The following is a 27,379-nucleotide window of genomic DNA, read 5'->3' as shown; positions in this document are numbered from 1 at the left end:
CCAGCGAGGGCACTCGGCAGTCCACGGCTGGATGTTGCGGCACCGCCTCAGTTCTGAGGGCTGTTGAGGTCTTCCATCCTGCACATTGGCTCGAGCTGTTCTTTGGTTTCTTTGCTGAGATTGCCTTCAGGTTCTCCCCCGCCCATTTGGGGGTAGACAACCACGCAAAGCTTCTGACTCACCCGGGTCACTGCATCTGTAGGAAGACAAGAGTGAGCATAGAATCATAGAGTTGGAAGGGGCCGGCAGGGTCATCTAGTCCAACCCCCTGCACAATGCAGGAAATTCACAACTACCTCCCCCACACACACCCAGTGACCCATACTCCATGCCCAGAAGATGGCTAAGATGCCCTCCCTCTCATGATCTGCCTACGGTCATGGAATCAGCACTGGGAGGGACTGTGGCTCAGTGGTAGAGCATCTGCTTGGCATGCAGAAAATCCCAGTTTCAATCCCCAGCATCTCCAGTTTAAGGGACTAGGCAAATAGGTAATGTGAAAGACCTCTGCCTAAGACCCTGGAGAACCGCTGCTGGTCTGAGTAGATAATACTGACTTTGATGGACTAAGGGTCTGATTCAGTAGAAAGCAGCTTCATGTGTTCATGTGTTCATTGTTGACAGATGGCCATCTATTCTCTGCTTAAAAACCTCCAGGGAAGGAGAGCTCACCACCTCCCAAGGAAGCCTGTTCCACTGAGGAACCGCCCTAACTGTTAGAAAGTTCTTCCTAATGTTTAGACGGAAACTCTTTTGATCTAATTTCAGCTCGTTGTTTCTGGTCTGAACAGGTAAGCTTCGGCGAGAAAAGAGAATCCGCTGCATGCGTTCGGTTGGTTTTCCCTCCGTTGGCCCATGACTCACCGATGAAAGTGTTGATGGCAGGTGGCTTGTGTTCCCAGTGCACTCCCAGGAAGTAGACTGGCACCCCCGTCAGCATGATGGCCAGGCCAATGCCACACACCACAGGTTCTGACCATAGGCTGAACACCAATAAAAAGGCCCAGAACAGCAGGTAAATGATGGGAAAGAACAGGCTCACCTGGGGAGGAGAAAGATGGGTTGGATTGGACAAGAATGCCAGACATGGAAATGCAGGGGGGGAAGGATAGCGGAAGGAAGGGTCCTTTGCCTATCAAGGAGGGAGCTAGATAGCTGCTAGAAAAGATTCCCATATCTTACCAATATTTGGGGTGGATGGGGAATAATTCAAGGAACCAGAGTCATGCAGGATAAAAACTGGCAACTTTAAAAAGTTGGTTTTACCTAGTTGTTTTTTTTTTTTTTTTACGGTTCTAACATCTCTTAGAATTATCCAGTTTAAAAAGGATATGTGAATGTAACCCTCAAAAAGTGTTTACAGTCAATTTCTTTAAAATGAATCTATAACATTGTTATCAAATATAGCAAGTTAAATCCTGTTTTTCTATGTAAAAATAAACTGGGAGCCAAAACAAGACTGCAATTTGCCACCTCAGGGACCCTATTTGGGTGGAAATAAATGTCCTATAAATGTTTAAAATAAACAAATAAAAATTTTGTACATGCCTACATGGGAGTAAGTGCAGTTCAACACAGCAGAACTTACTTCTGAGTAAACATGTATAAGAGTGCCCTTGTATTTACTGTTGTGTAAACTGTAGTTATTTTTTTAAATTTGATTTAATTTATATGCTGCCCTTTCCCAACGGTGTTAGGCTCAGGGCAGTGAACAACAATACATCAACCAAAACAGATTGGACGTTCTTATCGATATGGAAATTGAAACTCTGTTTTGCCCAGTTAACTACCAGTTTTTTCTTCAGAAAAGTTCTGGACACTTAATCTTCAACTAAGTGATTTTGCATAAGAAGAAGAAGAGTTGGTTTTTATAACCCGCTTTTCTCTGCCTTTAAGGAGTCTCAAACCGGCTTACAATCACCTTCCCCTTCCCACAACAGAAACCTTGTGAGGTAGGTGAGGCTGAGAGAGCTCTGAAAGAACTGTGACTAGCCCAAGGCTTCATGTGGAGGAGTGGGGAAACCAACCTGGTTTACCAGATTAGAGTCCGCTACTCACATGCAGGAGTGGGGAATCAAACCCGGTTTTCCAGATTAGAGTCCACCGCTCTTAACCATGCTGGCTTTCTTACACAGGTATGGTCAGAGTAAAATAGACCTGAATTTCAAAGTTGCTCCCCAAAGCAGATATAAATGATCCAGTGCAAAATGCTGCTTAACAAAAGATTTGGATTATGTTTCTGGACAGTACAAAAGTTCCATTTAGTTGCAAACAGATACATTTTAGTTGGTACAGCAATATTGATTACACAGTTGAAAACTTGAATTAAATCAAGTCACTGTTCAAGAAATACAATTCTAAGGGAAGAGCTGCAGTAAAAGAGGTCCTGCTGTGTAGTCTGTGTTGAGGGTAAATGGGACCTCTCACCTTGATGGGGCGGGCTCGATGAGGTTCCCGCCAGCGTAGCACGACTTGCCCGGCCACAGTTACTCCATAGAAGAGGTAGTTGATGAATCCCACGTAATTGATCAGGGTGTATATGTCACTTGTCACCAGCATCAGCAAGGTTGAAAGGCACTGCCAGGGATAGCCGGAGCGAGAAAGGGATTATGATCCGAGGATGCAGGAATGGTGGCTTGGCAGACTGATGTCACCCACCCATAGGGTTGCCAACCTCCAGATGGGGCCTGGAGATCTCCCACAACTCCAACTGATCTCCAGGCTACAGAGATCAGTTCCACGGGAGAGAAGGACTGCTTTGGAGGATGGACTCTTTAGCATTGCACCCTGATGAGGTCCCCCCCTCCCCAAACCCCACTCTCCCTAGTTTCCACCCTTAAATCTCTGGATATTTCCCAACCCAGAGCTGGCAACCCCAATCACCCACTAATCCTGAAAGTTCCTGTGAAACTGCTCTTATCAGAAACCCGAAATGGCAACCTTTAGTCCATGAAAGCCTAGGCTGAAATAAAATCTTCTTAGTCTTTGAGGTGCCCCAAGAGTCCTGCTTATTTTAGTGTGTCCTAAGGATCGCAATCTTACCCCTATTTTATAACCTGAAGCACGAATTTACATAAGAACCTAAGAAAGGCCATGCTAGATCAGACCAAGGCCCATCAAGTCCAGCAGTCTGTTCACACAGTGGCCAGCCAGGTGCCTCTAGGAAGCTCACAAACAAGACAACTGCAGCAGCACCATCCTGCCTATGTTTCATAGCACCTAATATATTCGGCATGCTCCTCTGATCCTGGAGAGAATTTCAATGGAATCTCTGTCATGTAAACAAAGAAAGCCTTTCCTAAAGAAAACCTTGCCGGTTTCCAGCAGATGGGCCTCCTTGAGATGGAGTCCACTTGAACACACAAAGCTAGATTCCTCAAATACAGCTAGATTAAGAACATAAGCACAACCCTGCTGGATCATACCCAGGCCAATCAAGTCCAGCAGTCTGTTCACACAGGGGCCAACCAGGTGCCTCTAGGAAGCCACAAACAAGATGACTGCAGCAGAATTATCCTGTGTTCCAAAGCACCTAATATAATAGGCATTACTTCTACATTACTTCTATATTAGTATATTAGCATTTGTTGAAAAAGAAACCCAAATGCTATCCATAGCCACTTCACAAATCCTGTGTAATAATAATAATAAGATGCTTTTATTTATACCCTGCCCTCCCCCAGCCAAATATTCTCCCTTCAATCCACATGTACCCAACAGTCCTGATCCACACCCCTTTAAGCCCTCTGCCAGAAGACTTACAGTGAAGAGCAAGGCAGGTATAGGAGTGCAGCGTCGCACATGGATCATGGCCAGTACACTAGGGAGGTGGCCCTCCCGGGCTCCGGCAAAGAAGAGTCTGGAAATAGCGAAGACAGTCAGAAATACAAGCTGGCAGGTGCAAGAGCATTTCCCCAAAGTGACCAGCAGTAGGACAAGTGTTTAGACTGGCTCCATGCAGCCCGAAGGGCTGGTAGAAATGTGCCAAGAAATATTTGAAAAGAGGGCGATAAAGAGTGCTTCTCCAATCCTACTTTAGGGGGTTGTGGCAAAGAAGGGACAGGATGGCAGTAGGGTTGCCAGCTCCGGATTGGGAAATACCTGGAGATTTTGGGGGTGGAGCCTGGGGAGGGAAGGGTTTAGGGAGGGAAGGGACTTCAATGCCATAAAGTCCAATTGCCAAAGCGGCCATTTTCTCCAGGTGAACTGATCTCTATCGTCTGGCAATCAGTTGTAATAGCAGAAGATCTCCAGCCACCACCTGGAGGCTGGCAACCCTAGATAGCAGCAGTGCAAAGACATGGGGGCTACACCCTTTCCCAAGTCAGATGAACTGCCCTCCTGGAACTTGATAAGCTTGGGTTTCAGAAGGCAGAATTTGCCAACAAGAACAATGAGTTCGGTCTCAGTGCTGGAGATCATGTTTACTTACCTAGAAGAAGTGAAGAGTGATCCATTAACTCCCCCAAAGGTGGAAAGAGCAACAGAGATAGGCATGATCCAGGCCATGACTCCCAACAGCTTCTCCCCAAACGTCTGTGGGGGAAAGAGGAGAGACAGCATATAGAATCATAGCATCATAGAGTTGGAAGGGATCACCAGGGTCATCTAGTCCAACCCCCTGCACAATGCAGGACATTCATAACTACCACCACTCCCACACCCCCAGTGACCCCTACTCCATGCCCAGAAGATGGCCAAGATGCCCTCCCTCTCATGATCTGCCTACGGTCATACAATCAGCCCTGCTGACAGATGGCCATCTAGCCTTAAAAACCTCCAGGGAAAGAGAGCTCACCACCTCCCGAGGAAGCCTGTTCCACTGAGGAACCTCTCCGTTAGAAAATTCTTCCTAATGTCTAGACGGAAACTCTTTGGATTTAATTTCAACCTGTTGGTTCTGGTAGGACCTTCTGGGGTAACTGAAAACAACTTGGCACCATCCTGTATATGACAGCCCTTCAAATACTTGAAGATGGTTATCCTATCCCCTCTCAGTCTTCTCCTCTTCAGGCTAAACATACCCATCTCCTTCAACCTCTCCTCCTAGGACTTGGTCTCCAGACCCCTCACCATCTTTGTTGCCCTCCTCAGGACACATTCCAGCTTGTCTACATATGGTTAGCTGCATTTCCAACGGGGGCCCAGGCGTGGGGTGGGGGGTGGGGAGTTTGGGATAAATGGGGCCTCACCACTGCAACAGCATTGGAGGCCAGCAATTCCTGGGGTGACATGGCAGTGACATAGGCCACATTGGCGAAGACATACACAAAGGTGACCAGGGGAATGGAGATGAAGATGGCCCGAGGCAGGTTCCTGTGAGGGAGAGAAAGATGATGTGGAAGAGGGGGGTAAGTATTCGTCCGGGTCTGTTCCATCTCTGCCGTGATTAAAGGGTCCCTGGGTACCCCACTCACTTGTAAGGGTCAACCAGCTCCTCGGTGACATAGTTAAGGAAGTTCCAGCCCCCGTAGGCGAAGGAGCCCTGTAAGAAAGCCAGTGCCACCAAGCCCACGTCTGGTGTCTGGAAGAACTCGAAGGCATTCCGCGGTTCCAGCCAGAAATATTCACCTACAAGAAGGAGAAGTTTCATTAGAAAAACATACAGACCGTTCTTTATCAGATTCTCCCAGATCATCTGATTTTCCCACCCTCCAGTGTGGGTTGGGGCTGGAAACCATGGCAACCAATCCACTCTTGAAAATCCGCTTACTAAGGAATGCTGTCCCTGTCCCTGGGTAAAAGGCTGTCGCTCATTCCTTTAAGGTGGACAAGGTACGGCATGCGGTGGGGGGGGACGGGACAGGGACTGACCCTACTCTTTTCGGCAGGCCCATCAGGGCCTCCTCCTCACCTTTGCAAATCTGCACCACTCCCATAATAATGATAAGTCCCAGGGCCAGCAGTTTGCCCGCCGTGAAGACATCCTGGACGCGTGTGGCCCAACGCACGCTGGCACAGTTCACCCAAGTCAGCAGCACTGTGGAGAAGCAAAAAAACATCACTGGGGGAAGAGACCATAAATATTCCTGTTTGCCTGGCCCCAATCTCCCATTCAAGGCCATTTAACATCCCTGCAGGACACAATGTCTCCCAGGAGCAGTGTGTTTGGGGGAAGCCAGATATTGTATCAGCGCCTTCTCTGACCCAGAACAAGGACTGCTTTTGGGGTCAGGGCAGCTGTTCTTCTCTTTCTGGCCCAGACTGTGATTCTAGCCTAGCCGGTTTGCAGATTTCTTACCATGTCACTGTCCCTGACAATGCAGTATGTGTGTCTCCCAGTAATACATGGATACAATTAGGATTGTGTACACACATAAACATTCTGCTTAGTTATTTCAGGGCAAGGGATCACAAGTTTTAAGGGGACAGACGATCGCAGGGTCTAATTCCTCCCATACTATTTGAGTGGGGCCAGGGTAACTAGACCCAACAAGAGATGGATTGACTCAATAGCCACAGCCCTCAATCAGCAAGATCTGAGCAAGGCTGTCAAAGATAGGACATTTTGGAGGACGTTGAATCATAGGGTCACCATGAGTCGGAAGCGACTTGACGGCACTTAACACACACACAGGGTAACTAACCCACTCCTCATAACTGCAGCCTGAGGTTAATTCTGTGCACTGCAATATATGGAAAGGAAAGAAACAAGAATCTCATGACGGTTCCTGTAGGTTTGAGGGAATGAAAAACAAGCCGTGGAGGGAGGGGGGGGGGAGGCTCTGACCTATTTGGCTCCCAGCCTGACTGCACCAAAACATCCCGTCTGCACAAACAACCATTGGCCCAGGGTAACCTAACACCATGCAAACAGGGTTCACCTGAGATAGAATGAAATGACTGGAAATGAAATGACTGGAGGGGTTGGCTATCTAGTTATTGTAAAGTTGAGTTACCAAAGACAAGGAAGATCTCTTTTCCCAAACACAAACACACCTCTGCCCGCAAAACGTTTTCATGCCTTCACTGTCTGCCAATGGTACCTGCAGAATTGTGCGCATAGGTACACAGCGATGACGACGTGTGACTAAATTCAGAATGACAAGCTTACATGTGTACAAATAGTTTCATACACTGCTACAAACGTGCACGCACATAAACACACACAGGAAGGAGATAACCTAACAGGAAACACAACCTAACAGCTATACAGCATGTGTACAGGCAAACAGCATGTGTACAGGCAAACCGATATGTAACCATGCACCACATGTGCTCTCAAGTTAATCCTGCCAACACAAACAAAACCTCAAAACAGCTGATGTATACATGGGTGTTAGGTTTTAAAATGCTGGAGGACCAGCCCCCCCCCCCATCCAGCTGACGATTCAGAGCTACACACTGTATTTCTCAACTTAAAATGTCAACTATTTGATACCAAACATAAGAACATAAGAAAAGCCACGTTGGATCGGACCAAGGCCCATCAGGTCCAGCAGTCTGTTCACACAGTGGCCAACCAGGTGCCTCCAGGAAGCCCACAAGCAAGACAACTGCAGCAGCATTGTCCTGCCGGTGTTCCACAGCACCTAATATAATGGGCATGATGACTAGTATTCATTTTGACTAGAAGCCATGGGTAGCCCTCTCCTCCATGAACATGTCCACCCCCCTCTTGAAGCCTTCCAAGTTGGCAGCCATCACCACATCCTGCGGCAGGGAGTTCCACAACTCCACCTAAGTTTGCCACCAATTTTTTAAAGGAGAAACCTTTCCTACAACTTTGGCTACCCTTTAAATTTATAGTCTAAATACAGTAAACAAGAGGTATTATGCAATACACATTTGTTTTTGATAGCCTGCAGCTATCAAAGCAGGTAAGCAAGCATCCATTCAAGATACACGCTAGCCTGGTTAATTCATTTACATGGAACACGGGCCATATTAGAAGCCCCTAACAGATGTGGTGTGGCTCTCCAGGCTTTATGTTTGACAGCTCTGCCAAGACAGCATGTATGAGGGGAGGGGCTGTGGCTCAGTGGCAGAGCATCTGCTTGGCATGCAGAAGGTCCCAGGTTCAATCCCCGGCAGCTCCAGTTAAAGGGACTAGGCCAAGTAGGTGATGTGAAAGGCCTCTGCCTGAGACCCTGGAGAGTCGCTGCTGGTCTGAGTAGACAATACTGATTTTGATGGACCGAGGGTCTGATTCTGTAGAAGGCAGCTTCATGTGTTCATGAACACAGATACGTGTGGAAACACAAAGTAATGATTGCTACATTGTTAAATGTCTTTCCTGTTCTTATCCAGATTGTTGAGAGATACCAGCGTATCTCTTTCCTCTTCTGTCAAGCGTCCTGTTCTTGCTTACATTTTTTTTTTATGCAGGGGGTGGGTAGAGTTCGTAGAAATCCCCAAAACTCGATGGAGCAAGAGGAAATGGGAACTGCTCTGCTGACTCGGCTTCTCTTTTGCACAAACAAGTTAAAGTCAGACAAGCTGAAAACAGGAAACTCGAAAGGTCCGCAGAAAATCCAGCTGGAGGGTGGGCAGGAGAGAACGGGAGGGTCTTCTTAAAACTGCTTCACACATGACGTTTTCATTAGGGCTGCATCCATGTGTGTAGTTGTTTGTGAACTGTGGCATGAGGCATGCTGTGTGAGTTTACAGTTTCAGAGCTGACATGGGCACCCTGTTGTCATACTTTTCTTATCCTGATTGTAAGGATGGAACAGGCTAACTGCAAACATAGCACATGCTAAAACATAACTGACACACTTTTGCTGTTGTAGAATAGATCACGATGGGTAGCCATGTTAGTCTGTCACTAGCAGTAGACAAGAGCAAGGGCCCAGTAGCACCTTAAAGATTAACGAAATTTCTGGCAGGGTGTGAGCTTTCGTGAGCCACAGCTCACTTCTTCAGATACAGCTAGATTCTAGCTGTATCTGAAGAATCTAGCTGTATCTGAAGAATGACCAATGTAACACCCATTTATAAAGGAATCTGCCCTATATCTTCAACAGTGAAGACAGATAAGAACCTGGAAGCAAGCGTCTCTACCTGATATAGGAGAATGGAAAGACAAACTACTCGATTATGCTAACATGGCCAGAATGACCTTTATGATGAACCCCACTACAAATGAATCAATAGAACAGTTTGATGAGAAATGGCAACCATTTTATAGTTATATTTCTACAAACCTATAGAGATAATATTCTAGAAAAGTTTTAACCATTATTAAACTTATTTGAATAATAGTATATATGTTTAAGGTAGAAAATGTTATAATCAGTAAATGTTTACTGAAAGCACCAAGATTTCTCTAATGTTTTTGGAACTTATTAGAATGATAAGATCATACTTTTTGTTAATGTTTATTGCAGATGGATTCCCCCTATTCCTTTCCGTCCTTTTTTCCTTTCTGTACCCTATGTATATTGAATAAAAGCTTAAAAAAAAACAAAAACCAGTGAAGACAGATGAGAGATGTGGGGAGGGTCCGTGGCTCAGCGGTACAGCATCTGCGTGGCATGCAGAAGGTCCCAGGTTCAATCCCTGGCATCTCCAGTTAAAGGGACTAGGAAAGTAGGTGATGTGCAAGACCTCCACCTGAGACCCTGGAGAGCCGCTGCTGGTCTGAGTAGACACTACTGACTTAGATGGACCAAGGGTCTGATTCAGTATAAGACAGCTTCATGTGTTCAATCTAGCTATATCTGAAGAAGTGAGCTATGGCTCATGAAAGCTCACACCCTGCCAGAAATCTTGTTAATCTTTAAGGTGCTACTGGACTTGCTCTTTTCTACTGTTCTAGAATATAACACATAAACATGTGCTCCATTAGGTACATATTTCACATATTCCATGAAGAACATGTGTGATTAATTAATTTGTGTGATATTCCAGGGGGCACTGAGGTTGTGAGAGCCATGACGCACGAGGAGAAGAATGCGGAGAACCATTAGGGAGTTAGGTTGAATGTACGGAGGTTCATCTCCAATATCAGGTTCCCCTTGGACTGCAGTTGCCCATTTGTGTAGGGTCTCTGATGGAGTATAGGTCTGCCTCTGAGATCAAGAACAAGATTTGGCCGTAAGATCCCAAGAATAGTTTATTGCTAGCTAAAGTTACATATGGGATCCTGGGAAGAGTACAGAAATAGCTCTGGGGTGAGAGGGTAGATCTGAGTGTTGGACTTCATGGGGTGTTTTGAGACAAGGCTGTGGATGGGAGAGGCAATATTAATTTGGCATCGGGAAGGAAGACTCAGGGCAGAGGGGACAGAGATATCTGGCTTCACAAGATATATTACTACATTTCTTCTCCAACCCGGCTGAACTCCTGGAAGTTCCCGGCGCCCTTGTTTCTCAGTATCCCTGGCACCCAGCAGGACTGGAGGAGAGCCAGCGGAGCTCAGATTCCCTGGGATCCTTTCAGGCACAGATCTAGGAGATGACGCTGGAGCGAGAGGGTGTGGCTGGCTCGGGGCCTCTTGCAAAATCTTGAGCACGCTCTGTTCCCGGGATCCATCCGAACCAGCTACTCTGCTACCTTATTTCTGGCCTCAAAATAGATCCAGTGCTTGATTCAGAGAGGGGTCAGTGACCAGTAATTACAGATGATCTCCAGGCGACAGAAATCAGTTTCCCTGTAGAAAATGACTACTTTGGAGGGTGGGCACTATGGTATTATGACCTGCTGAGATCCCTCCCCTCCCCCCAAACCCCGAACCCCGTCCTTCCCAGAAGAAGAAGAGTTGGTTTTTATATGCCAACTTTCTCTACCACTTAAGGGAGAATCAAACTAGCTTACAATCACCTTCCCTTCCCCTCCCCATAACAAGACACCCCGTGAGGTAGGTGGGGCTGAGAGAGTGTGACTAGCCCAAGGTCACCCAGCTCGTTTCATGCATAGGAGTGGGGAAACCAACACGGTTCACCAGATTAGCCTCCGCCGCTCATGTGGAGGAGAGGGGAATCAAACCCGGTTCTCCAGATTAGAGTCCACCGCTCCAAACCACCGCTCTTAACCACTGCATCACGCAGGCCCCACCCCAATTGCCAGTTACCAAAGTGGTCATTTTCTCCAGGTGAACTGATCTCTATTGGCTGGAGATCAGCTGTAATAGCCGGAGATCTCCAGCCAGTACCTGGAGGTTGGCAACCCTATACGCAGTAATGCCAACACCATGACACCCCTGCTTCCTCCTCACAGCCCCCACAAATTCATACAGGTCGTCTCACAGCAACCCAAGCCCGGGCTGGTACGGAAAACAATTTTCTGACCACTTCTAGGCTGCTTACCTCAGCACAGAGATAAGAAGCAGAAAACAACACTCTAGATAAGGCTTGCTTCATAGAGCTCTGATGAAACCACCCCATTTTAGCCTGCAGCCTATGAATAACCAATCTATGATGCTTTCCACCTAGGAGTCCTCCTTCACTCCTAGACTCCTCCGCCTGTTTTCCTATCCTATTTCTTTTCTGGTTGCCAGCCTCAAGGCGGGGCCTGGAGATCTCCCAGGTTTACAGCTGATCTCCAGACAACAGAGATGAATAATAGAATCATAGAGTTGGAAGGGACCACCAGGGTCATCTAGTCCAACCCCCTGCACAATGCAGGAAATTCACAACTACCTCCCCCCACACACCCCCAGCAACCCCTACTCAATGCCCAGAAGATGGCCAAGATGCCTCCCCTCTCATGATCTGCCTAAGGTCGTAGAATCTGCATTGCTGACAGATGGCCATCTAGCCTCTGCTTAAAAGCCTCCAGGGAAGGAGCACTTACCACCTCCCAAGGAAGCCTGTTCCCCTGGAGAAAATGGCTGCTTTGGAGAGTCTATGGCATTATAAGGTTTCTGCCCACCCCAAACCCTGCTTTGCCTCCAGACATCCAGGAATTTCCCAGCTCTGAGCTAGCAACCTTAAGTTCCAATCTCTCTTCAATCAAAACTTAAGGGGTTTTGAAAAGTATGTACATGGACAAGTGCGTGACTCATTCAAAAGCACTTTTTGCTATAGCGGATGAGGAAAATTAGAGCTAAACATATGCTGCCTACTGCCATGTCTTGCAGTGATGACTGATTAATTTATTTTTCTTATAATAAATGTGCTAGGTGTATATTTAGAAGTTTCCCCATTCTGGCAGGTTGGTTAATTGACGTAATGTCTATTTGTATATCGATTCCTTCTGTGCGTTCTTTTCTCCCTATGCACTTGACTATTGTTTCTCTGTGACTTATGGCTAAGCAAATAAACTGAACAGTGCTGTAAAACCCACACAGGACTCCTTGATTTCTCTCCCTAGTCGCTCCCTTCTGGTTGCTGATCAATACTGGCTCCTGGCTCATCATTCTCGTTCTCTAGCTCTGGAGAATTCAGGGCAGAAGGCCCAACAATAAGTGGTTCCTCATTGTTGAGATTTAGGGTATAGGTTTCTCTCCTCCTCTTTCCCACCCCCCCCCCATGCACACAAACGCAAGGCACACTCTTTCTCTCTCTTGCTTTCTTTTCTGCCGACTCAGCGCTGAGCAACTGGTTTTGACCTGATTAATAAACTCTCGCTGAGCCGCAGCAGCTGGCTTGCATAAGCACCTCGGTTATCCCTCCCTGGTTGTCCCTCATCCTTCCCCCTCTCCTGCCGTGGGGCTGGAAAGAAAGGAACAAAACCAGTTTAAACTTGATCTTTCTAGCATGCGATGTCCTGAAGTAACCTCGGCCAGGATTACCCCTCATTGATATAATCTTCGGTTCAGTTCATGGGAACAGAACTGTGCCCATTCCCCATTTATACGCGGCCTGGAGCAACTGTGTATACATCAAAAGAAAGAAAAACGCACAGGGATGGATGGAGAGAGGTGGATTAATAGGCAGGCCAAAGATGTCCTCTTCCATTCCTACCTTCTCCTCTTTTATACTCCTCTGGGAGTGTTGGGGGTTGTGAATCAGGCTCAGGGTGACTTTAGCCCTGAGTTTAAGCGCTTCATTCAGGCCAAGGGCAGCAAGATTCACAAAAAGGGTGAAAAACCCACTCTTGAATATTACATTATCAGAAAGGGGCTACAGTGTAAGAGCATTTGTTATGGTTACTTCTTTTTTTACACCTCACAGCAATTAGAACAATGTTGCCAAAGGCCAAGCAATCACACATATATTCTTTTAAAGCAAAGGGGTTAATGTTTTGGCAAGCAGACCAAGTGTATAAACCGACCCTGTTGTTTATAACAATAATTACTCAGTGTGTAGAAACGGAGAGTGGAGGCACTTCTGAGGAATAATCACGTGTGCTTGGAAATGTCAGGGGGAAAGGCAGTCCCCCCCTCCCTAAATGGAAGCCCTGCTGCTTGCTAGATCCGTTGTAACATAATCCCAGGGCTTTTGCATTGATTCAAATGACAATCCGTAGTATGATGGCCACTTATTAATTCATTGTGGGACTACGGTTTGTGGAATAGGTCCTCTTTAACCTTTGTTTACTTGGAGACAAGCCACATTTCCATTTCATTTTGAGGTGACCAGGTTCAATTCAAGATCCCGGTCCTCACCTAGGAAGCCCCTTGGTCCCCATACCTGCAGGACCACCACTCCCACTATGTTCCACCATGACAGCTTCACTCAGCTGAGCAAAGCCTTCTGAGTTTGGGTAAGATTGGCAACTGCCCACTCACGCGCCTTCTCGGTGGTGGCTCTCACCTTGTGGGATGGCTGGGCTTGCGGAGTTCAGAAAGACCCCCAAGCTATCGTTTTGCAGAATGTGCAAAACGGAGATGTTCAGGAGGGCCTTTTTATAAAGGGGTTAGAACTGTTGTATAATGGAACAGCTCAGGAGGTCGTTTGTCTAAGCAAACAGGACTGTAGTCTATTGCAATGTTTATTGTATTTATCACCCTCCTTTTAGTGCATAACCCACTGTCTGCAGTGGAATCGGCTGCCTAGGGAGGTGGTGAGTTCCCCCTCACTGGCAGTCTTCAAGCAGCAGGCGAATGATCACTTGTCAGGGATGCTCGAGGCTGATCCTGCATTGAGCAAGGGATTGGACTCGGTTGGCCCTTCCAACTCTATGATTCTATGGACTTTTATGCATGGCTGTTTCACTCGCCGTCACCACTCCAATGACTTCAGGCCTTTGTTTGGATAATGCATGCAGTTTCCAACCATCGGAGGTCGCCTTGCTCTCCCCCTGCATTTCCCCGCATTTTGCCCTCGTTTTGAGGGACCTGTTTTACCTCGAATTTGAAAATGTGGGCAAAACTCAGGGAAATGCAGGGGGCAAGCGAGGCGACCACTGATGGTCAGAAATGGCATGCCTAATCCAAACAAAGACCTGAAGTCATCAGAGGGGTGACCGCGAGGGAAACAGCCATGCATCAAAGACCTATGGTTCATTATGGTATGTTGTGTCTTAGACAGGTTTCTTTGGTTAGTTCGTTTGGATTGTTTCCCAGTCCATAATCCTAGTCCTACTGCATGACTGAATATTTTTTTCTGTTTGGTAACTCACCTTGTCAACTTTAAGGTTGACAATGAGGAAATTGAAATTGTTCAAGACTTTCTATTCCTTGGCTTCACCATCAACCAAAAGGGAGACTGCAGCCAAGAAATCAGAAGGAGATTAAGACTGGGAAGGGCAGCCATGAAGGAGCTAGAAAAGATTTTGAAGTATAAGGATGTGTCACTGGCCACCAAGACTAGATTAATTCATGCCATTGTATTCCCTATTACTACCGTATGTATGGGTGTGAAAGCTGGACAATGAAGAAAGCTGATAGGAAGAAAATAGATTCCTTTGAAATATGGTGTTGGCAGAGAGTGTTACGGATTCCGTGGACTGCCAAAAAACTAGATCAAATCAAGCCTGAACTGACCCTAGAAGCTAAAATGACTAAACGGAGGCTGTCTTATTTTGGTCACGTCATGAGACGACAAGAGTCACTGGAAAAGACAGTCATGCTAGGAAAAGTTGAGGGCAGCAGGAAAAGAGGAAGACCCAACAAGAGATGGATTGACTCAATAAAGGAAGCCACGGCCTTCAATTTGCAGGATCTGAGCAGGGCTGTCAAAGACAGGACATTTTGGAGGACTTTCATTCATAGGGTCGCCATGAGTTGGAAGCGACTTGACGGCACTTAACACACACACAATTCACCTTGAGTCTCAGCGAGAAAGATGGGCTAGAGGAACAGGCCTATTATATTAGGTGCTTTGGAACACAGGCAGGATGGTGCTGCTGCAGTCGTCTTGTTTCGGGGCTTCGTAGAGGCACCTGGTTAGCCACTGTGTGAACAGACTGCTGGACTTGATGGGCCTTGGTCTGATCCAGCAGGGCCTTTTTTATGTTCATGCCTATTGTCTCCAGGATCATAGGAACATGCCGAATATGTTAGGTGCTGTGAAACACAGGCAGGATAATGCTGCTGCGGTTGTCTTGTTCGTGGGCTTTCCAGAGGCACCTGGTTTGCCACTGTGTGAACAGACTGCTGGACTTGATGGGCCTTGGTCTGATCCAGCAGGGCTTTTCTTATGTTCTTATGTTCTTAAATGATGAAAATAAAACATCAATAAATAGAGAGGATGCCTTGACACTAACTTCACCACATGGCCAGACTCTTGAGACGATCGATTCTCCAAGCTGTTGCTTTGGAGTTCAACTACATGAACTCGTGAAGCTGCCTTATACTGAATCAGACCCTTGGTCCATCAAAGTCAGTATTGTCTACTCAGACCAGCAGCGGCTCTCCAGGGTCTCTGGCTGAAGTCTTTTACATCACCTACTTGCCTAGTCCCTTTAACTGGAGATGCCGGGGATTGAACCTGGGACCTTCTGCATGCTGAGCAGAGGCTCTACCACTGAGCCACGGCCCCCTCTCCATGGCTCTCCAGGGTCTCAGACAGGGGTCTTTCACATCACCTACTGGCCTAGTCCCTTTAGCTGGAAATGCCGGGGATTGAACCTGGGACCTTCTGCATGCCAAGCAGACGCTCTGCCACTGAACCACGGCCCTCGCAAAGCCACTGTCATTTAGAAGCAACCCCAGTGTTAGTAGCTGGAGAATTTGCATCGTTAATTAAGGGCAGTACTTACAGAGACAGACCCCAGCCATAAGTCGCAGTCCAGTTTCAGGGGGAAGGCAGGTGGGGAAGAGCGGCTGTAGGACGTAGTTTGAGAAGGTGAGAGCAATAACAGCCTGATTGGTGGGGTAGATCACCAGCACAGCAATCCACAGCCGCAGGAATCTTGTGTGAAAAATGCCGGTATAAAAGAGGTGTACAACCCGTTCCCCTGACCCCACCCCTTCTTACTCTCGCCTGCCCCAATCCCCTGCTCTCCCCTTGCTCAGCTAGCTTCACCCTTCCTGTTCAGCCCTCCGCCAGCCTTCCCCACTTACCCAGCCAGTCCCCCAAAGATGTCCTTGACATAGGAATAGTCGCCTCCAGATTTGGGGATGGTGACTCCCAGTTCCGCGTAGCAGAGAGCGCCCACGGCTGTGATGAGGCCGGTGACAATCCACACGATCAGGGCCAGCCCTACCGAGCCAGCATTTTCCAACACGCCTTTCGGCGAAACAAAGATCCCTGAGCCAATGATGTTACCTGGAGAAGGAACAAAAGGGACGCGGGGGTTAGAACTTATTATGGCTAGATGAGAAAAAAATGGTGGCATCTGCTGGGCTTTGCAGAGTCCAAGACATTGCCCCTGAGAAGAGACACTATCACTATCGTTCAGCGTCTAAGGGCCGGGGAAAGGCAAACTTTAGGATGACATTTAAAGGTTCCCTTCTTCACATGCCATCAGTAGAAGAACCAACTAGCTGTTGGGAAGGGGCTGTGGCTCAGTGGGAGAGCATCTGCTTGGCATGCAGAAGGTCCCAGGTTCAATCCCCGGCATCTCCAGTTATTATTACAGCACAGGGGTTATTTGGTTTGGTTTAACCACCTGGAGGTTGGCAATAGGGTTGCCAGGTCCCTCTTCACCACCAGTTTTTTGAGCGGAGCCTGAGGAGGATGGAGTTTGGGGAAGGAGATCAGTTGTAATAGCAGGAGATCTTCTGCCACTACCTGGAGGTTGGAGGAAAAATAACACCTATGCTATACCAACGATAGTAAGGAGAAACAATAGCACATAGAAATTGTCATTGTACATATTGAAACATACTACTTGTGTTGTATATATGTATAATTGTTGTTTGTTTGTATTGTGATTGTTGCACTCTTACACTTGGGAAATTGCACTTTTGATCACTAGTTCTTAATACAATTATTTGCATATTATTTGAAGCCTTGTGCTATTGTTTCTCCTTACTACCTGGAGGTTGGCAACCCTAGTTGGCAACCATACCCACTGCTGCTGTGAGGAAAAGATTTTTAAAAATAAAGGAACGCCACAACAGGCAATAATTGGCTCAAGCTGTTTTCCCATGCAGAAACATCCCTGGGGCTTGGGGGTGGGGAGTCATTTTCCCCATTTTTGCCCCCCACATTCACAGAATATTCCATGTGGAGCAGCAAAAATGGGGAAATAATCCTCCCCCCAGTGCTGCTTTGGTGTGGGAAAATGGCTATGACCTTCTGAGCCCAAATGGGCACTCTCTTTTATTAAAAAGCAGTTCCCCGTAGCTGCTGTGTGGTTGCAGAGAACCTGAGTTGTGTCCGAGAAACCCGGACCCTACACTTTAAAGAAAAGAACACATCTGGTTTGGTCCTGAGTTCCACTGAAGCCAATGTGAACAATCTATGCAACAATTTTATATGACTGTCACTGCAATCCTTTGAATACTTAGGAGGAGTCCCAATGAACACAGTGAGCCTTACTTCTGAGTAAATATGCACAGGATCAGGTTGTAAACAAATTAGCCTTTTTTTCAACGGATTAGGGCGTGCTGAACAAATCCCGAGAGTGATTTACCGCAGCTAGCTCACGACTCAACCACGTCCTGGTTCAATCCAGTTTTTCTCACGGTGAGTCAGTCTCTACATGTGACCAATTCAAGGCTTTTAGTTCCAGTTAGAATCAGATTGTGCTCATTGTGACATGAAAAACTCGATTCTCAGTAAATGTTATTGTTGGGGTACAATAGTCTCTTTTTTTATAGCTTTTGTGGAAGCTGCATGGCAAACCAAGCAGGCCTCAGTGTCTGTAGGGGCTGAAACTAGACACTCCACCGTTTGGCAGTTTGTGACTTTTGAATAGTCTGTCACTTAGCATGCTTAAAAACCTGTTTATTGCCCTTGAATGTCATAAACTGTCCAGAAGCCAATGGCTTCCATGCCCACACAAAGCTTTATGTACAGAGGATGCTCTTTGAGTTTTGGGGAGCTCCACACTCATTGGTGGAAATCTGTGTAGCATGCTTGTCTTGGTGAAAAAGCACTTTTGCTTAAAAACATCCAACCCACATTCCTCACGGGAGTCTTTGTCCAACTAAGCCATCTACTTCCTCTCATATATGTGTGTGTGTGTGCCGTCAAGTCACGGCTGACTTATGGCAACCCCATAGGGTTTTCAAGGCAAGAGACATTCAGAGGTGGTTTGCCATTGCCTGCCTCCATGTGGGCTGAGAGAGTTCTGAGAGAACTGTGACTGGCCCAAGGTCACCCAGCAGGCTTCATGTGGAAGAATGGGGAATCGAACCCGGTTCTCCAGATTAGAGTCTTGTCACTCTTAACTGCTACACCATGCTGGCTCTCTCCTCTCATATGTATCAACTTATTATTTATATATCTGTCCCTGTTCATTGCATCTGCAGCTCAGCTCCTCACACTCACTGCCCAGTTTTTCATCCTTGTCAATACATTCTGTGTCTCTCTGACCGTCTGGCACAGGACAGTTCCCAGTTTTTCATTAAGAAAATTAAAACTTTGCAGCTACAAACTGGAGCCAAGAATCTGGTCAGGAATGGAGCCAAAAGCATCAGCTGTTGGGTGGGGTTGTGTTGCCACAGGACATTGATGAAATGGGGCCCAGGGCTTATGCACAAGAGTTGGAGAAACTGGGCCTGGGGGCATGGAGCTGTGAAGAAAGGTGAAGGAAAGGCTGAGGCGAGTTGAAAGCAGAGGAAGAGAACATGTGGTGCTCTGGGGATCTAAGCTAGGCCTTCATGATGCCTCAGAGCTAGGGTTGCCAGGTCCCTCTTCACCACTGGCGGGAGGTTTTTGGGGCAGAGCCTGAGGAGGGTGGTGTTTGGGGAGGGGAGGGACTTCAATGCCATAGAGTCTAATTGCCAAAGCGGCCATTTTCTCCAGGTGAACTGATCTCTATCGGCTGGAGATCAGTGGTAACAGTGGGAGATCTCCAGCCAGTACCTGGAGCTTGGCAACCCTACTCAGAGCTCTTGTCAGGAAGGCAAGGTGAATAACATGGGAAATGAAATTTACAGTCACCCTAGCTGGACACAGATAGGGAGAAAACCTAGAAGAGTGCAGTACGACACAATAGTATGACAGTCAAAGGCAATTTCAGGAAAGTTCTCAAGAATGAGGTTCAATTAGATCTACATTATGGGGCATTAGTGGGGCTGGAGTTGATCAGGAACCATGGGGGGGGGTCTCCATCTGTCATTCCGAGTGCCTCTCTGTGTTTGCTCAGTGTTCTCCTGGCACCTGCTGAAGGAAAGCCATCTGGAGCAAGACTGATGGAACAAACACACTCCAAGAGTAGCCGATCCGGCTGCATTGGAGTGGAAAACAAACTCCTGGGACCAAGGGATTGGGGAAGTGTAAAACTACCCTCTCCAATGCCAGGGCAGTGTTACAGAAGGATTTCTGGTTTCCTTATACTGGAGTGTCATTACTGGTCAAAGACCGTAACAATAACAAACTAAACTAAACTATACTGAAGTGCAGTTCTTTACAAGGCAGGGGCAATGAGTGGAAGTAACTGCCCAGCTCTGAGACTAAATTGTGTTTGCCAGGGGCTTATTCCTCTTGTCTACCACCTGTTGCCCGCACCCACTCTGAGTCAAAACAGCTGTGTACGGCAGCAAATCTTGCCTGTTCTCGAGATCCAACTCTCTCTGAGCCAGGGCAGATTACTGTCTGTTGTGAACAAGCATTTCTCATCCACTGCTGATATGTTGTAATTTCTGTCCTACGACTGAAGAGCAAAATATGGAGAATCCCAAAATATAGATTGAGAGGAGGTTTAGACTAATACAGCAAAGAGAGACGGGATTTGGCTATGAATCTGGGTTTGTACTCAGAAGAAAGCAGGAGGGGAAAGCAGGGAGTTAGGAGGAGTTCAGATGGTGGAGCTGGAACAGCTTCAAGGAGGAAAGAACCAGCCCTAATCGGATTGGTGATGCAAGCTGACAGTTCCAAGGTATTTATAGAAGGGTGGAAGGAGAAAAAGATGATTGCCAGAATTGTATATTAACATCATCTTTTTTTCAAGGAATGAGAAAGCAAGATATAAAAGGTACGAAAGGTCTCTACTCACATTTGACCACAGTAATAATGATGGGTACATGAAAAAAACAGAGGACCCAAGACCAAAATAACATGTTGCTACTATGAGGGTGCAGCATGGCCCATTGTAGAGAACAAAGGCCGAACACCACCCCACCATGCGTCCCCACTCACCCACGATAATGCCACAGGCGCTTGTCAGCCCAATTTCTTTCTTGAGTGCCACACCGCCTCCTTCTGATTTTTCTGGGTTCGCCGAGTCCTTCTCGGAACCACCTCGACGACGGGCTCCATCCTCCATGGCGACCTACGTCTCGGGGAGCCGAGCTAGACGGCCCTGAGTTCCCGGAGCCGAACCCGAAAGAACTCTGTGTGGGTGGTTCTGAATGGTTTCCTAGTGATGCCGGATGGGTTCCAGTTCCTGCTGTTCCTGAGAAACTCTCTTGGAATCTGTCGGCCTCTGTTTATGTTCTCAGCCTGGCTCTATTTCTGGTCCCGGCTCACTCTGAGGCCTCTGACTTCAGGTTCTGTCCGCCACTGTTCCAAAGCCAGGCTTGTACCTTTACAACCAAGGTGCCCGGGCAGTGCTTCGGTAGCCAGAACAATATCAGATCTCCTTAAACTAGTTCTAGTACCAGTCAAATGTTGGATTTGCTTTGACTCTTAACACCAGCCTTGTTAGAACTGAGCTGGGTCTCTCTTTTGCCTTTGGGTGCCGGCTGAAGCTAGGTTTTTCTGGGGTTCTTGCACCCAAGCCCACGTGTGCCGTGCCAGTCGGTCTGGACTCCAAAGCACAGGCAGGGACGTAATGATCTGGACTCCCTCTTCCCTGCTCCCTGTCACTTGCCTTTTCGTGTTTGTTTTTGTGGCTTCCTCTTCCGTAGCGGAGGAGAGATCAGCGCACAGAGAGCAGGGGGAAACGGAGAAGGTGTTCTTGTCTATTTCTTGTCAATTTCTTGTCTGTTTCACCCCTACGCCCGCTATTCCCCGGATAAATCACGCCGGTTTATAAACCAGAAGCTCTGCTCAGCGGCGCTTGTCCTCGGATCTCCCTGGATCTCCCTCCTGGTTCAGAGTTTGTGCAGGGATCCTGGCGTCACTCCGTCCCGGGGATCTCTCATGCCGGCTTGCCTTCTCCTCCTCGGGAGCGACGGTCCCTGCTTCCAGCGGAGCTCCCGTCTCCCCACCGGGTTTCTCCGCTTCCCGTTCCTTTCTGCCTCCGAGCACAATCTCTGCCCGTCTCTTCTTATGTTTCCCTGCCTCCAGGCCGGAGCCGGCTGCCGCCGGAGCCCCCGGGGCGGGGTTAATCCTTGGACCTGGCTTGGGGAGATAGGGAGGCAGGCTCCTCCCCTGGCCAGAGCTAAGCAACCTTCGACAACAGAAGCTGCCGGTTCCCCTGGAAATACCTCCTTGCCTTCTCTCTCCTCTTCCCACTCACTTGGAGACGCTATTGGAAGAACCCGCTGGCTCCTTTTCCACCCACCTGGGAGTCAGGATGCATTTCGTCTCAGATGCCGCCTTTGAATCACAGAATCTTTTTGGAAGGGACCACCAGGGTCATCTAGTCCAACCCCCTGCACAAGGCAGGAAATTCACAACTACCTCACCTCTCACCCCTAGTGACCCCTACTCCATGCCCAGAAGATGGCCAAGGTGCCCTCCCTCTCATGAACTGCCTACAGTCATAGAATCAGCCTTGCTGACAGATGGCCATCTAGCCTCTGCTTAAAAACCTCCAGGGAAGGAGTGCTTACCACCTCCCGAGGAATATGTCCCTGCCTGGCTCCTGTGACTTTTAACAGCAACCTGGCACACAGGTTAAGCTTTTCCTGGTATTATGGCAGGCTGCTTTGGAGGAACAGGAGAAATGGAAAAAGAAGGCAAACCTAATTTAGATTGACTATCAAGTCATCATTGTCAATTGTTTGTGTTGGGGGTGGGGGTGGGAATGCATTAGTTGACAGGAGCCAAACCCACCAGGTCAACTCTTTTGATGAGCGTCTGATTTCTTCTGTTGGTCTTAGTAAAAGGTAGCTAGCTTTCTTTTTTGGAATTTTGCTTTGGCCCAAATGCTACCACTTTCTACCCCTTCCCAAATGTTGTCCTTCAATGAGTCCAAGAAAAGCAGAGTGAAAAAAAATCAAAGTTTCAAGGGGGCAAAACACATGGGGGGTAACAGTTCAAATAGTTCAGGGCCAAAACTGACAAAAACCTCACCTGCAAACAGCCTACACTCTCCTGTGTTTATAGGAGCTTGTGGCAGGTAGTTCCTCAGGTTAGTGGGAGTGCTTTAACAAACAATTTCTAGCTCTGTCTGGATCTTATTAATCTAGAATGCATTCCCCCCCCCCACTCTAGTATACATTTGCTCCTCTTTCTAGACACCCTTCCATGCCTGGTTTCCTGTCACCCTCTCTATAGGTTATGCTTCTGCCATATCAAGTTCACTCTCAATTTTTCCAACATAAATTCCTTTATCTTCTTGCCCTTCTGGTTCTCCCTAAAGCTGCATATAAGCAAGACCAAGATTACATGCTACTGAATTCCCTCACAAAATGGACACACAGTCCGTGTTCTTCTTTCCTGTCACTCTCCTCCATTGTCATGACTTCCTCTTTCTAAAGCCCCCAAATCTGGGACGAATTTCTTACTGCAGTTCCGTAAAAAGTGACGGAAGTCTGAACAGGATCTCCACCCTGAGTCTCCAGAATAACTCAGCCAACTGAAACAATTGACCGTAACGTAAATAATTAAACACCGTGCTTTATAAATAACAGCAACCCTCTGAGACGCCGATTCCTCTCTGCTGTTCACCGTACAGATCCTTCCGTTTCTCTGTTGCTCAGCACGGCCGTCTTTAGTGTTTCAGCAAAAATAAACAGAAGTCATAACAATGAGAGCCAGCGTGGTGTAGCAGTTAAAGACTAGGAACCGGGACACCCAGGTTCGAATCCCTCCTCGTGCCATGGAAAGCTTGCTGGGTGACCTCGGGCCAGTCACACACTCTCAGCCCTGACCCTGGCTAGTATTTGGATCGATCAGGATGGGTGGCCATGTTAGTTTGCCTGTAGCAGCAGAACAGAGCAAGCATGGAAGCATGGAGGGTGACCTCGGGCCAGTCACACACTCTCAGCCCTGACCCTGGCTAGTATTTGGATCGATCAGGATGGGTGGCCATGTTAGTTTGCCTGTAGCAGCAGAAAAGAGCAAGAGTCCAGTAGCACCTTAAAGACTAACAATTCTGGCAGGGTATGAGCCTTCGTGAGTCACAGCTCACTTCTTCAGATTTTCAGATTTAGTATGCGGATGGGTGATCTTCAAGGAATAACAGGGTCGCTGTGCAGAGGCAGGCCATGGCAAAACCACCTCCAAACGTCTTTTGCCTAGAAAACCTTACAGCAGGGGTGTAAAACTCATTTGTTACGAGTGCTGGCTATGACATAAATGTCACTTGGTCGGGCCGGGCCATGTGTGCCATAAAATTTAATGCCAGGTACCGGAGATACAAACTTTAAGACACAGGCAAAACCAATTAATGTTATTTTTGTATTTTATTTTTCACTTAAAATCCCAATACCTGCTGTCCTTTAACTAGAAAGGCCAGGACTGACTTTGGGCTGGGACCTGAGTGAGCTGCTACCCTGGAAGCTTGATCCGCCCAGCATCCAACGCTGCTCTTCACGCTTTGTGACATTTTGGCCAGCCCTAATAAAAGGTGTTCGGTGTTTAACTGGGGATTGAACCTGGGACTTTCTGCATGCCAAGCAGATGCTGTAGCACTGAGCCACAGCCCCTTCTTCCCCTGCTCCATGGCTCTATCCACTTTGCTCCGCACATTCCGCTTCTTTTTTTTTATTCCCTCTCTTTGCTGATCTCACACCTTCTCCCTAAGATCTGGGGTGAAGTCCAGCCCTCGGGGAGGGGTGGGCCTCTTTATCAGCACCTTCGCTGGAAGACTCGAGGAGCAAAGGTTGGGAAGGAGAGGAGAAAAGGGCTGAAGACCAGATGAAAGCGGCGCCCCAGGGTGGGGGGCGGCGGTGGCGGCTCAGCAGATCCTCTAACTCAGACAATTCACTGAAGAAGTGGAGTGGGGGGGGGAGGGGGAGTCCAAGAGGAGTGAGACCAAAATTTAAGGGAATTAAAAAAAACCCACAACTTGGTTAAAACACATGCACCCACACCAGTGGCTGCAGTGGGGAGGGGCTGTGGCTCAGTGGTAGAGCCTCTGCTTGGCATGCAGAAGGTCCCAGGTTAAATCCCCGGCATCTCCAGTTAAAGGGACTAGGCAGGTAGGTGATGTGAAAGACCCCTGTCTGAGACCCTGGAGAGCCGCTGCCGGTCTGAGTAGACAATACTGACTTTGATGGACCAAGGGTCTGATTCAGTAGAAGGCAGCTTCATGTGTTCATGTGCTCCCGCCTCCTCCCCCCCTTCCCCAAATCCTCCTGGCCACAATTCAACAGGACCTCCAAGTGCCTTTTAGGCCCTGCATCCTGGCAAGTGCTGGTCCTGCCTCCTTCTGGAAGCCTTGTGAAAGAAGCCGGTGCCTCAAAGCCAGAGGAGGGTCTCACTCCCCTCCCCCTGGGTGGGCTTCTTCTGCATTTTCAGCTCATCTCCCTACTGCTCCCCATGACCTTTGAGCATTTGCCCTTTTGCTGCTGGCAGGACTGGTGCTGCAAGTCATGTACTGATGCCACGGGGGCTGCTTTCGAAAAAGCGGGACTTCTTGCCTCTGCCTCCATGCAGTTGTTAAAGACACAGTGACGCCCCCCACCCACCCGAAAACCTGACCTCTTTGCTTAGCGCTCCTCTTTCCCATCCAACACATTCACATCCAGGCTTTAAGAACATAAGAAAAACCCTGCTGGATCAGACCCAGGCCCATCAAGTCCAGCAGTCTGTTCCCACAGTGGCCAACCAGGTGCCTCTAGGAAGCCCATAAGCAAGACGACTGCAGCAGCATTGTCCTGCCTGTGCTCCACAGCACTTCATATAATAGGCAGGCTTCTCTGATTCTGGAGAGGATAGGTATGCGTCATGACTAGTATCCATTTTTAGTAGTAGCCATGAATTGCCCTCTCCTCCACGAACATGTCCACTCCCCTCTTAAAGCTTTCCAAGTTGGCAGCAATCACTACATCCTAGGGCAGGGAGCTGCACGATTTAACTATTCTCCAAGGAAGAGCTTTCCCAACACCTGCTGTCCTTTAACTAGAAAGGCCAGGACTGACTCTGGGCTGGGACCTAAAGAACATAACAAAAACCATGCTGGATCAGACCCAGGCCCATCAAGTCCAGCAGTCTGTTCACACAGAGGCCAACCAGGTGCCTCTAGGAAGCCCGCAAGCAAGACAAATGCAGCAGCATTGACCTGCCTGCGTTCCACAGCACCTAATATCATAGGCATGCTCCTCTGATCCTGGAGAGAATAGATCTGCATCATTACCAGTATCCATTTTGACTAGTAGCCATGAATAGCCCTCTCCTCCACAAACATGTCCACTCCCCTCTTAAAGCCTTCCAATTTGGCAGCCGTCGCCATCACTTGTTCTGCTTCATGAGCGAGCAGCTCCCCTGGAAGCTTGATCCGCCCAGCATCCAACGCTGCTCTTCATGCTTTGTAACATTTTGGCCGGCCCTAAGAAAAGGCGTTCGGTGTTTTCCTGTAGTTAGATTTTGCTTCAGACCAAGGTGGCTGCAGGCAATAGCTTCCAGCTCTTAGAATCATAGAATCATAGAGTTGAAAGGGGCCATACGGAGAGACAGAAACTAAGGCCGGAAAAGAGACGAATATAAAGTGAAGCAGGCAATGTCAAACCACTTCTGCTGGATGCTAGCCTTGAAAACCCAGGCCATTTTTGCATGGTAATTAGCAGTGCGTTCCAGCCTGAATTGCCCCGCATATATTTTTTAAAATTTTGCCCGCTGAACCATCATTCCGGAAGTGACTGCAAAGCCGGTGCATACCTGCTTCGTATTACTAAAGAGCCCATTTAAGGCGACCTTTGGTGTTTGCCGCGAATAATCCCCCTCAAGGAACAATGCAAAACAACAGAGGCACGTTAGCTATGCAAACAGGAACAAAGGAGCAGGCGAGTGGGGGGAGTGGAACTTCTCCTTTTGCGTGGGGACCGTGAAAAGGCATTTTTAAAGTCGCATTTTAAAAAAAGAGCTCTGAGCGAGCATCAAAATTGACCATGCAAAAATGGCCACTATGGGGGGGGGGGTCACCATAAGTGGGCTGTGACTTGACGGCACTTTCCACCATCATGTTCACAGTGCACCTTGAGACTGGTTCTGCCCTTCCAGAAGAGTAGCTTTATGAGTCCGTGTTAGTCTCCACAAACTGAACCTCTTGGTTAAAAATATACTAGAAAACCATCATTATCCTATTACAAGGTTATCAAGTTCAAGGTGCAACTGCTGTGTGTGAAATCTAATATATATATATATATATATAACCAGAAAACACTGCATAATGCAGCTTAAACTGAATTCACACAGGTCAAATTCCTAAGTGCTTTCCAGCACATTAAAAACAACAACATAAAGGCACTTTTGAACACACTTTTCTTGGGTTTTTAGGATCCTTGGAATCCACCCTTCTGCAGACTCTGGGGAATAAACTGAAGCCTAAGGAATTATTATGTAAGACCTCACACTAACATTTCAGTGGGGCATTCCCCCTAAAAAAAAAAAAACCCTAAATGGGAGCAAATCCAGGACCTGAATAGAGGCAGTTAGTTCTATGCTTTCTAGGCACTCCTGTTGTCCCCCAAGTGAAGCGACCCCACCCTATTTCCAGTGCCTTCTAATTTCACAACTCCTCCATTTGAGGTTTCCCATCCATTTCTTCCTCAGATTCCATTCACAACCTCCTCCTTCGCTAGCAGCCCTGGCCATTATCCCCCTGCCCCATCCTATAAGCCTGTTTTTTCCTTGCCCCATAACTATATTCATTCCCCAACCCCACATCTCCAGCGCTCCCTCGACTTTCCCCTCAGAGCAATAATCTCGGCCGTGCCCCTTTA

At 47.7% G+C, this 27,379-nt stretch overlaps 1 protein-coding gene across 1 annotated transcript; it reads right to left on the bottom strand.

Moving 5' to 3' along the window:
* Positions 1-47: 47 nt before the first annotated feature.
* SLC7A8 (solute carrier family 7 member 8) lies at positions 48-20,649 on the bottom strand. The gene is made up of 11 exons (XM_056863273.1): positions 20,523-20,649; positions 16,334-16,538; positions 16,030-16,181; positions 5,855-5,980; positions 5,418-5,571; positions 5,193-5,316; positions 4,433-4,536; positions 3,763-3,859; positions 2,428-2,577; positions 865-1,042; positions 48-196 (listed from the first exon to the last, which is right to left on the bottom strand). The coding sequence occupies exons 1-11, from the start codon at positions 20,647-20,649 to the stop codon at positions 48-50; spliced, it is 1,566 nt and encodes a 521-aa protein (XP_056719251.1).
* Positions 20,650-27,379: the final 6,730 nt, after the last annotated feature.

The sequence above is a fragment of the Euleptes europaea genome, chromosome 18, assembly GCF_029931775.1.
Source record: "Euleptes europaea isolate rEulEur1 chromosome 18, rEulEur1.hap1, whole genome shotgun sequence".
In the NCBI taxonomy this organism is placed as follows: domain Eukaryota; kingdom Metazoa; phylum Chordata; class Lepidosauria; order Squamata; family Sphaerodactylidae; genus Euleptes; species Euleptes europaea.
The sequence above is the reverse complement of the archived record's forward strand: the minus strand, read 5'-3'. Positions and strand labels throughout refer to the sequence as shown.